The following is a 12,436-nucleotide window of genomic DNA, read 5'->3' as shown; positions in this document are numbered from 1 at the left end:
TACTTAAGATTCATATTTTAGATTTATATACGAGAAACCAAAAAATGGTACCTTTGAACCACCACACCCCCTTAGCACATGGGGTAGGGGTGGGGACTTTTGATATGTTTACCTCCTTACTACCCTAAACAGAACTGTAGGTCAAAAATTTTCTTCCAAACATTCCCCTTTATAGCCTTTTCTTGACTGGACTATAAGAACGGAATGTTCATTAACTTGCTGTATAAATAAGTGCCTGAGTAACTGAGTAGAGGAGGGTTTATTTCTGACGTATGACGTATTAAAGTGGCCTTCAGATGTTTCCATCAACAATTAATTTCTGTCACATTCCAGGACTTTGACTGTCTTATTAATGGTGATAATTCCACTTATCTGTATTGAATGGAGAAAAGTTACCTTAGCTTAAAGAAAGACCTCTATGACTTCGCCTGTATTCAGGCATTATAAAGTAGGTCTACATGAAATTTGTTACTGTAAAATCTAATGGATGAGAAACATTTTTTTGGCATTTGTAGTGTCTTATATCTCACTATAAAATGAATGCTCTATGTGAGAGGAAAACGCTTCAACAAATCTCATAGTAGAATAGTTTAATGAAGGCGGCTGAATCAGACAAGGGTCTGATCAAAAGATTTACACTCATGAAAGAACACTTAGCAACTCTTTAGAAACTCGCGCGTGGGTTAGCAGCCTCCGCGCTTCGCGCTCCGGCTGGGAGGCAGGCTGCGCCCGCCCAATTGTCTTTTGTGACTATATAGTGTTGGGTAGCAGGCTCCGCGTTTCGCGCTCCGGCTGGGATGCGGGCTCCGCCCGATGAAAACTCAATTTCCCGGGTCCCCATTTGAACTCGGTTGAAATTGAACTATGGCTATAGGCTCATCTCCGGGGGCTGAACAAAAAAGCTTTTATCGAATTTTCTGTGCGATGCTGATTTCAAATGTCGAAAAAATTTGGGGGTCTCTAGGGAGCCAGGAGGTGAAATTTTCGTGATTTGGAGGTTTTCCCATAGCCTCCAGTACGTTCCCTAATTGATTTCGAGGTTGTTTGTCCGTGACAATCAGCCGTATTGGCTGTGAATTTCTTGTCTATGTGGCTTTAATATAATAAAGATTGGCAACTTCAATATAATAAGATTTAGTACTCTTATATACAATGAAGTCAACTCCACCCACAAAGAGCATTTGGACAAAATGTTATTCAATTTAACAAGTATAGCATAGCAACAGACATCATCATCAGTGATTATATGATGTTTGTAAATTAAACATAGAGCATTTGTCATGATGTCCCTAGTATTCAAGTTTTATAGTCTACTTTCAAGTTTTGGAGAAGCCATTCTTGGCATTCACCACTGAACCGGCATCCACTTTGCATTCAATGATAATAAATGTTAGCATCTTGTATAAGTCGTGATATACTGCTCTTGGAATACAATTTTGATGCAATTAATGTCACAAATGTTGGTGGCTGCCAAGATAAAAGAAAATTATATTCAATTTCTGGTACTGATATCAATTAATTTATTTTTTCAGATCAGGCTACTGAAGACAGTGGATAAAATTGATATGGTGTTTTGTTACCATGATATGGAGGGTAATGGTGGATGAGTGTGGGATGACACTTACAGGACAATAAGAATCGCGTTTGAGAGAACTGAAATGCATTCTAAGCTAGTATTTCATCTTAGCCAAGTATTCAAGTTTATGAAACTACTGTCTGTAAGACAGGTATTACGATGTAAGCAAATACAGTTGTAGCAAATAATATTATATCTTTGATAAATAAAATTAATTTGAATTTATTCGAATTTGTTATTGATTATTATTATTATCCTATTCCATTCTAGCACCTCCTGTGTGAATTTATAATTTACAAAAGTGATATATTCTGATTTTTGTAAACAATACCTTGACAGAAATGAAAATACATTTGAAAGCTTAAAAAATATATTAGAAATTTGAATTTTCAAAATGTGTTCTGAGTTTTCTAAAAGAAAGTTTAAAAGTTAATTATACTCTGAATCTCTCTTTCTGTATCTCTCATGTTTCTATGATGAGACAGAAATTTTTTTGTTGCAATAAGACATTTTATAATGCATGCTCAACATCAAATAATAAATATGTTGAAAGTTGAGAAATACAATCAGGGGCCTGTTTCATAAAAATTTAGAAGTCCTGTAATACAGGAACAGCTGATTTTATCTGTTATATTGAACATGTAATTGGAATGGTGATTCTCCTTTATTACAGGACTTGTAAGTTTTATGAAACAGGCCCCAGACCCCTGTTTCATAAAACTTGGAAGTCCTGTAATACAGGAACGGCTGATTTTATCAGCTGTATTGAGCATGTAATTGGAATGGTGATCCTGTATTACGTGCCTTATAAGTTTTATGAAACAGGCCCAGGTTTCACTGATTAATAAAATAAATAAACAATTGCAATGATTTATTGAACGAGCGTTAGCGAGTTCTCACCTTTGACTTACTGAAGGCCAAAGTCGTTGTCCATCTGTTTGTATGTTCTACAATAACATTAGAGAGAATTAATCAATCAGCTTCAAATGTTGAACACGTATTCTTTGAACCTTTTTACAGGTCAAGTTCGTTGGACAGCAGAGTTCACTAAGGCCCGCCGCAAAGTAGACCCACGCTAATCCACGAAAAGCAACCCACGCCGTGGGATGCTTTGTAAACCATTGCTAGGCTTCTCTAGACATCTGTGTAATACATGCAATGAATAATCACTTGTCAGCTGATTGATTATGAATAATTTTATAGCAATGGTTTAAAAAAACATTCCACAGCGTGGGTTGCTTTTCGTGGATTAACGTGGGTCTACTTAGTGGCGGACCTAACTCCATCGTCCTTTTTCAGGATATACAAATAACATTGAAAGTGCTTAAGAAGAAAAATTTGTTTTGATTTTTTTATCATTTAGTCAGCTGGAATTAATTAGATGCTATTCATGTAATTTTTCAATTCATTTAAAAAAGCTGATGCTATTTGGCAGGCTGGTATCACACTGACTGTCCTTTATGCGCCGACACATGATTTCAGCTGAATAATACTCAACATAATTATTTCATTTATAAGTTCTATATTAATGTTAACGTCTGTCTGCCTGTCTATTGACTGTAACATACGCGTAATTGATAATACTAATTGTGATAGCAGTTGCTTTGACATTGACAAATTTTCTGACAATTTTTTTTTGTTCAGTGTTAAAATTGTGAGTAGAGCTACTATTAGTGTTTACTAACACTCGATTATTCAATGTAGGTACCTATATATTTCATTTCTATATCACTAGTAGTTCTGTGAACAGTAGACCTCGCGCAGTTATAACGACGTCCCAAACCATAAGCAAATCCACACTGATACACTAACTATTTATTATTTGATCAGATCATGCTTACACAATATTTAATTAACATATAACTCTTTCCAGAATTTAGCGCGAGAAAACCAGAAGACATCTAGGCGCCCAGACGAGCTGTTATAAGTTCTTTGCATCCTATTTAATAGTGCATAAAAATTGCATTCAATGAGGCATGCAATTATAGTCTACACAGATGCTAATTTTTTACCAAGTTACATAGAGATAACCATGCCATGACGATGAGAGATGCCATGACGCATGCAATTTATAGTCAACTCGACAGCTGATTTATGATGAATATTCTATAGTCTGATTTTCACTGAAGGAGGCTCCTTTTTCCTTTTATATTATCCTTGAAATGTAAAATTTCCAAAAACCTTGTATATACGTCGACGCGCAATTTGAAAAGGAACATAAATATACCTGTCAAATTTCATGAAAATCTATTACCGCGTTTCGCCGTAAATGCGCAATATATAAACATTTAAACATTAAGAGAAATTGCAAACTGTCGACTTGAATCTTAGACCTCACTTCGCTCGATCAATTAATTATTAGTATTATCTTTAATGTTGAGATCATTGAAACGTTTTTAGATAATGCAGTTTTAATTTAGATATGTGCAGGTTTTGTCATTAATTTTCTTTTTAAATTCTGAATCGAAATCATGTATCATATGACCACGTTCCTATTTGAAAAATGAAGTTGGATGAGTATAGTTTTGAAGCGATAGAAAGTAGTTTTTTTTCAATTGGAATAGGATCCCCATGGAACCTAATGTCATATCATACTACTTGTAAAAGAGATATTTAACTGTTTCCATAATAATTCTCATTAACTCAGGGTATAATTACAAATTGCGGATTTCAGAGATTTTGATTTCAGAAAAATTTGTTTTGATTTTTTTATCATTTAGTCAGCTGGAATTAATTAGATGCTATTCATGTAATTTTTCAATTCATTTAAAAAAGCTGATGCTATTTGGCAGGCTGGTACAATACAACAGTTCATGAGCGAGTTCTATAACCCAGGGGTCACTAGTTATTCTATTAAAAAACAAATCAACTGTCAGCTGGATTATAAATTGCATTCAATATTTTTTATATAAATACGAGTAGCCCTTAGAAAGAAAGCAAGTAGGTAATATTGGAGTATGGAGAAAATTCCTCTACTCTCATAATATTATTATCCTGAAGAAAACACAAATTGAGTCAGCTGTATTTCGTCTATTTTTGCAAATTGGTTTTTAATGCCTAAGGGCATTAAGGACCGGTTTCCGAACTCGGGATTTAGTTAAGTTCTATACTTTAAACAGCTGGAGTTGGAAAATTTGCTTGCCAAAATGGGACATAGTCCACGTTCAAATTAAATTTTTCAAAAACTAGAAAGCCGGTTAAGTTTTAATTGTGATTAATTCCACGAGAACTCAGAAAAAATTTTCCATGATTGAAATGATTTTTCCATGAGAAATCAGAGAAGCCGTCTCATCAAAAAGTCTTCTCTGATTGGTTCTCGTGAAATTAATCACGGTTAAAATTTAACCGGATTTTGTGCAACCAGGCTGTAAATACAGTGTTTCGCTGTGAATGCGGAACACACATCAAGAGAAAAGCAAAACAGTCAACTTGAATCTTGGACCTCGCTTTGCTCGGTCAATGAATAATATTTTATAGTCTCATTATTTCTTTGATCAGAAGTAGATGATGTATATAGCGATATTGGAGTATGAAGGGTTTCACTAAAATTACTATTGCCCAGGTCAGTAGAATAATTGAAAACGTGAATCTTTTGTCTCTTTCCTGTATAGGGCTACTTGTAATATAAATATAAAGAAAATAATTAAAAATATTTTCTTTATGTGAATCTTTTGCTTTGATTGTTTTCTATTATAGTAAGCTATTATATAATTATGGCAACAGGAATTTATTTTGGTTGTTTCTCAATAAAAGTTTTTTATTGATACTACTAGTCTATATATCAATAATATTTTTATTGATTTAAATACTATTTATATATCATAAAATATTATTTATTACCCCGTCATATTATATTATGATGAAGTGGGGTATCATTTTTTTAAGATTGTGCAAAAACAGTACGGTAGGCCTGAAACTTTTTCTGATTATTACTTTTGTGAGATAATGGAATAAGTAGGTGATCAATAATATTAAATATAAATAAAATACTGAAATTGAGGTTTCTTAAAGGAATAAGTTTTTCAAAAATTAATATTCTTTTGAGAAAAATTCTCTATTCAAAAACACCATGAAGAAAATATCCATGTACATTTACTGAATCAAAGCTCGTATTGTATATGTCCAACTACATTTTCTATTTCACATGTGGCTTCAGTTCCATTGTGCATTATGATCACTTGACCTAAGTTTGCAGGTTAAATAATGAAAAAATGAATTCTTTATCTGACATTGCAATTGGATTATAATAATGTTGTTTATCCAAGTTGATAAACATTTGGGAAATATTTTGAAAAGATATTAGGGAAATATTTTGGGACTGTGACATGATACACACCACACACCTGAAAATAAACTATCCATTTTTTGAATTTTCTAAATATTATTATTACTGTATTTTTGTTTTGTTGTTTTTATTCATTTTTATAATGAAACTTCTTCTGAATGTTTATTTCAAATTTTGATGATTGTAATTTCACACTACTTTGCATGAATTCATTAGAAGTAAAATGATGACATGCTGAACTTCTGAAAGCAAACTATTTCTTTTTTTTAATTCTTTATATCATTATTGTATACAATTTTTATTTTGTCGTTTATATTATGAGAATCTCACTACATGTTTCTTACAAATTTTGATGATTGTAATTTTACATACTGCATTGACTTATTGATTCAATAAAAAATATGAACATCTGAAAACAAACTACCGGTACCGTATTTCCTTCTTTGAATTTTTATATTATTGCATATAATTTTTGTTCTGTCGTTTCTATTATGAGACTCTTCATAAATTTTTTTCTTACAAATGTTGATGATTGTAATTTTATGCCTTGGTACCGGTATTTGAATATTACTCAAGAGAATATACAAAATCTATCTGATTGTTTTTTCATACTACATTTTTACTTATTTTTGGAGGAAAAAATAAATATCTATTATTCTGATTTTAATTTTATATATCATTGACTTATTCCTGAAAATAAAATAAAAATTATTAAGTTATGCTGAATTTATATTTTCCAGCTCATGATCTTGGTACCTGATCTGATTTCCCAATAGTAAACCGTTCCTAAACTCGTTATGTCCAAATTACAGTTCCAAAATCCATCAATCCAAACTATTTTTCTATTTTCTCACAAAACTCGTGTCACTTGATTTTCTATAGAAGTGTGGAAATTTATTTCATGAATAAACTCCTATGGATGTGTTGTCCAACGTTCAGAGCAATTATAATTCAGAGGACAAGTATAAACTATATCCATAGATTCAAATCATTTCACATCTTTTCCGAAAAATAAAAATTATTACGCATCTGAAAACAAACTTTTAAAATTCGTAATCTTAAAATCTTTAAATTCGTATTTGCGCGCCTTTTTTGGAGAACGAAGCTTGGAACAAGGGATTCATAGAGCTACATATTTTGAAAGCAAATTATTCCTCCTGGAGCGCTGAGAGCTGCCTACGTCATGGATTAGCTATATATAGCTTGTTTACAATGTCGACAGAGTGGTAAATGGTTTGTTTACAAAGTCGTCCGAGCGCTCCGTCGTCCGAGTGGCTGTCTCCCTTGCTTGGCGATCGTTGTACAGTAATCTTGTCTCTACACAATTTAAATTATTTTTATTGGCTTTGCTGCGATCCTTCTTTTATAAAGTCAAGACATCTTATCCAAAGGTAATTCAATAACTCATTGTCTATAGAATCTTCAATTGAAGCATTATAATTCCGTATACTTTGATCTTAATCTCACATAACCTATAAGAAGTGCTTCAATTTCCATATTAGTTTTTAATAAAAACCATTCATATTTTCCTGAATTCCTTGAAAGGTTTTCTCTTAAATTATTTGAACCCATATTTATTGTATTATCATAGGTTTGTAATAGATTTTTCAACAAGTCTCGGCAAACGCTAGGCATGTCCGAGCAGGTTGGGAAGCCTCGGGGAACATCTGTTCATAGAGAAACAATAGCGTAAGAATAACAATTCTAAACAATAGCGTATATAATACTTATGTTATTGTTTCTCTATAATCTGTTATTAGGCTTATAAATTTCCAATACCTATCTAAATCATTGACCAGGCATTCCTATGTAGTGTGCGTTGTTAACACAAACTCTATAATAGTCATACTCTGTACATTATTAAAGATGCAAATGACCAAAAAAAATTGGCAAGAGTCGGCGAGATATATTATTGTAGTGTCGCCAAATTCTAGCAGCCGGCAACCATATTTTAACAACCTTACTAATTTCTCACTCGGGTCACCAGCCCGGCTGAAAATCTTGGTTTGTCTCCAGCGTGTTTTAAGCTAGATTCCCATCTTAAATCGATCTATAACAACAAGTAGGTTCAAATTTATAGCTGAACGATGTTTTATTCTGTTTGCGTTTACTATCATATTAGGGGCGATTTGGTTATGGTCTTAGGCCTACTGATAAGCTATCGATGCAATACGTTGTGTGGTTAACCAAGAGCCGAACTCCTCTAAAAACTATTATTTAGGTATGTGTTTAAAAATTGCTTTATAGTTGTGCGGAATCCGCCTAAAGCTTTAGAAATATCTGTGTATAGATCTATCTTAGCTGTGCTTTTAAAATATTGAGTTTGTTTTTTGTTGAATAGCACAAGGTTACCTTATTTTTTCTCTCCCTATCATTTTGATGATGTACTTAAGCTGGTTTTACACCAAAGTTATTAACAAAATGTTAATAACTTAATCCTTATAGATTCTATTAGATTGAACATAACTTATCATACACATGATAAACATATGTGTTTGTCAAGTTCCGTTCAATCTTATAGAATCTATAAGGATTAAGCTATTAACATTTTAGTAATAACTTTGGTGTAACCCCAGCTTTATTGTATCAATCAATAAAGAATAAAGATACACGCATTTCTCATCATGTGTCTCATTACTCACGCACAATCCTAGAGCTCATGTTGGCATTATCCTCAGCTAAAAAGTGAACATTTTTTGGACCTCTTACCTAACTTACAGTTCAAGTTTTGAATTATTTGAATGTTATTTTTGCTCTACTTTCCAGTCAGTATCTAGCTCATCAAAATAAACATCAGGGGTTGCTCACCCAGTCATTTCAAAAATGAGTGGTTCCCACAGACACCAACTAAACATGTTATTTGTAGAAATAAAGACCACACAATGCTACAATTGTTTTTAAAAGGTTATCCCCGATTTTGTAGATTCTAAAAGGCAACGGGCAGTGTAGGTAGACCTGATCTAAAAGAGCTAAGATCACAGTCACCTAAGTTACTACAGATATTTTTTAATATTAGAAGACTTATACCCGGTTGCAGAGTCGTCACATAAAGTTAAAATTAGGTATTCAACTTATTTATGAAGCCATAACTCCACTTCTCGCTGCACGGATGTCAAAGTAAACTATAGCTCTCATAAAACTAAAAACGCCTAATTAGACACATGATTCCGTTGCACAGTCGTTAAAAATAGCTTATTTATGTCTTCAATAGCTAAAAACGGTCAGTTAAGTTATGGGCCCGAAGTCGTGCTGTTAAATCCAATATCTACTCCCGCCAGATGCATTTTAGAGTTGTGATAGGTAGCTTGTTTTTAAAGAAAAATCATCTGTATTATAAGTAAATTATTTTTTCTCTCCCTAGTTTTTTCAAGTTGTTTATAACCTCCAAATCGCTAAATATGGTGAGAAATCTTGCCAAACGCCAAGAGTCGACATATTGGTTATCAATTTTATTTGAGGTCTCTTAAGTCTGTTCACAGTGATGTCGATTGAAACTTCCCACAATGCCAAGACATTGGTTGGATAGAAGCATGTACGGAAAAAAGTGAATAGAGCTGCAGTGTGACTTATGTGTGATGCAGCTAATTCGAGATATAGCTAAATGAGCTTCGGCAAACGACTCTACAACGACCAACCATTTATGTCAGTGATTTTAAACTATGGCTCACATAGCTATGATTGGTTTTATGTAACGACTCTGCAACCGGGCATAAGGGCTGGTTTCCGACATCGGGATTTAGTCAAGTTCTAAACTTTGAACAGCTGGAGTCAGAAAATTCTGACTTTCCGAAACGGGGCGTAGTCGCAGTTCTTATGACAATCTTTATTTTCTCATTTCTATAATTGGAAACGAAATTAAACAATTCAAAATAGCTGAAACTTTACATTATTTTCTCTTTATTCTATTTTGTGTTTCTAGTTTTTCGAAATTTAATTCAAATGTGACTATGACTACGACTACGCCACGTTTCGGAAAGCCAATTTTCTAACTCCAGCTGTTTGAAGTCTAGAACCTAGATAAATCCCGAGCTCGGAAACAGGCCCTAAACAAAGCAACAAATCAGAATACAGAATAAAGACATGTTGATTACATGAAGCATTCGAGCAACGATTATTTACAGAGTACTGATACATGGTAGCTGTGCGCGTAATGACTGTGACTGTGAGGTGGTCTTCCTAAATCGTATACCACTTGTTTCCAGAAATCGTTTGTATTTCTCGGCCCTAAGTTTTTCAACAATATTTCTCTTGAAATTAAGAGAACACAAAATCGACTTGTTTTTAAAACAAAAGTTCTTGGATGGCTCAGAGGTCTTATGCCGGACTATCTACCACTTCAATGTGGTTTCATATTAAAATACAGATAATGGTGGTTATACATTGGGAAAATGAGCCGGATTTGGAAAGTGAGCATGGTTAGTGTGAATGCGAGAGTGATTGGTTGCTAATTTTTCTTTCTTCCTTCTTTTTCTATTTTTCTACTTCTCCAGAAATTAATAAATTATCAGATACTCATTCCTGCTCGCAGACGTAGAGTTTTTGTACTCTCAGCAAGCAGTATTTTTCAAGAGCAAGCTTTGACCTTGAGGGACCCATTTTCGTTTGGCCAACTATAGTCCTGATTTAGCATGTTCGAATTCAAGTCTGAAGTTATTGTTTAATAAGTTAGACTTTTATGTAAGCCTACTTTATAATATAACTTATTACTCTAATATTGTTGAGCTGTATGATTTTATTTCTCATAATTTGTAAATATTGTGAATTGGATTGAATAAAATTTGAAATAGATTGATTACTGTAACATTACTTACTTTATACTTATCCAACAGTAATAATTGTTTCTAAAGAATTGTTTCTCACAGTCACGTACTAAACATTTTTCTTGTACGAATAAAGACTAAACAGTGCCACAATTGTTTATAAAGTATTCCTCTTTGATTTGTAGATTCAAAATGGCGGCGGGCAGTGTAGACCTGACCTAAAAGAGCCAAGACCACAGTCACCTACTAAAGATTTTTTTACAATATTAGAAGACTAAACAATGCAACATTTCAAAATACAGACTAAAGTCATGTTTATTACATAAAGCATATGAGCTATGATTATTTACAAAGTACTGATATAATAGATTAATTATTTATTCTTTATTGATTCATACAATAAGTACATCATCAAAATGATAGGGAGAGAAAACATAAGATAGCCTTGTGCTATTCTATTCCTCTCCCGATTTCTATTACAGTGATTTCCTATTCACATTTCCACATCTTTCCCCTTGCAAATTTTCTCACACTGTCTCTCTCTTATTCTCCCTGACTCGTTCTGGATTTTGTCATAATTCTCTCTTCTTCATCGTCTCCTCTTCTGCTATCCTTTTCCTCTTATTCTTTACTCTTTCACCCTCTCACTCGCTCTGAATTATATCATTTTCTATCTCTTGAATGAAGAGTGATAATTGTTTGTAAAGAAGTCCTCTTTGATTTTTTTAGATTCAAAATGGCAGCGGGCAGTGTAGACCTGACCGAAGAGGACGCAGCCGACCTACAGTTTCCCAAGGAGTTTGAGAACGCAGAGACGCTGCTGATCAGTGAGGTGCACATGCTCATTGCACATCGCAAGCAACAAAACGAGAGTGCAGAGGAGGAGCAGGGCTTCTCCAATGTCTTCCAGAAGACTGACACCTATACGGAACGATTCCGCAAGTTCAAAAATAAGGTACCAACATTTGTGGTTTGTCTTTTAAATTGTTTCCTTTATCAATTCCTAATAATAGAACTCACTAGACTCAGAGAGATGTTGGCGTTAACTTCCAAACACTGTACCTCATTAATGAAAAAGAGTTTTTACAGCTTTCTTGCTGCAAAGGCTTACTATAGAGTGAACGATTTCTGTTATACCACTTATAAATTAGGCACATTGTTAACCGAACGAAGTGAGGTCTAAGATTCAAGTCGACGGTTTGGCATTACTCTTAATGTTTAAATGTTTATATGTTGCGCATTTACGGCGAAACGCGGTAATAGATTCTCATGAAATTTGACAGGTATGTTCCTTTTTAAATTGCGCGTCGACGTATATTCAAGGTTTTTGGAAATTTTGCATTTCAAGGATAATATAAAAAGAAAAAGGAGCCTCCTTCATACGCCAATATTAGAGTAAAAATCAGACTATAGAATATATTCATCATAAATCAGCTGACAAGTGATTACACAGATGTGTGGAGAAGCCAGTCTATTACTGTATTTGTATAAGGTCTATAGTTTCAATCAAAGACATTAAAGAGGTATGCATCTTTAAGCTGGGTTTACACCAAAGTTATTAACAAAATGGTTATAACTTAATCCTTATAGATTCTATTAGATTGAACGGAAGTTGACAAACACATATGTTAATCATGTGTATGATAAGTTATGTTCAATCTAATATAATCTAAAAGGATTGAGTTATTAACATTTTTTTAATAAATTTGGTCTAATCGCAGCTTTAAGGTCTTTGGTTTCAATATTTTGTTTTGCGGTCATGGTATTATTATGCGTGCCCATCAGTATCAATATTCTCACATTCGAAAAAACTAA

The 12,436-nt window shown here is 33.4% G+C and overlaps 1 protein-coding gene across 1 annotated transcript; it reads left to right on the top strand.

The window, feature by feature from the left end:
- Window positions 1-7,151: 7,151 nt before the first annotated feature.
- Window positions 7,152-11,839, top strand: LOC111049639 (DNA-directed RNA polymerase II subunit RPB4-like). Its single transcript, XM_039445177.1, has 2 exons — window positions 7,152-7,252; window positions 11,351-11,839. Exon 2 carries the CDS (start codon window positions 11,358-11,360, stop codon window positions 11,802-11,804), a length of 447 nt encoding a protein of 148 aa, XP_039301111.1. The 5' UTR covers window positions 7,152-7,252; window positions 11,351-11,357; the 3' UTR covers window positions 11,805-11,839.
- The last annotated feature ends 597 nt before the right edge of the window (window positions 11,840-12,436 follow it).

This window comes from Nilaparvata lugens, unplaced genomic scaffold (genome assembly GCF_014356525.2).
Source record: "Nilaparvata lugens isolate BPH unplaced genomic scaffold, ASM1435652v1 scaffold6322, whole genome shotgun sequence".
Classification (NCBI taxonomy): domain Eukaryota; kingdom Metazoa; phylum Arthropoda; class Insecta; order Hemiptera; family Delphacidae; genus Nilaparvata; species Nilaparvata lugens.
Note: the sequence above shows the minus strand (reverse complement) of the source record. Positions and strands in the feature narration are given on the sequence as shown.

Bases quoted from the DNA above. Each gene is read 5' to 3' on its own strand.
- LOC111049639 (XM_039445177.1), top strand. From the start codon at position 11,358: ATGGCAGCGGGCAGTGTAGACCTGACCGAAGAGGACGCAGCCGACCTA.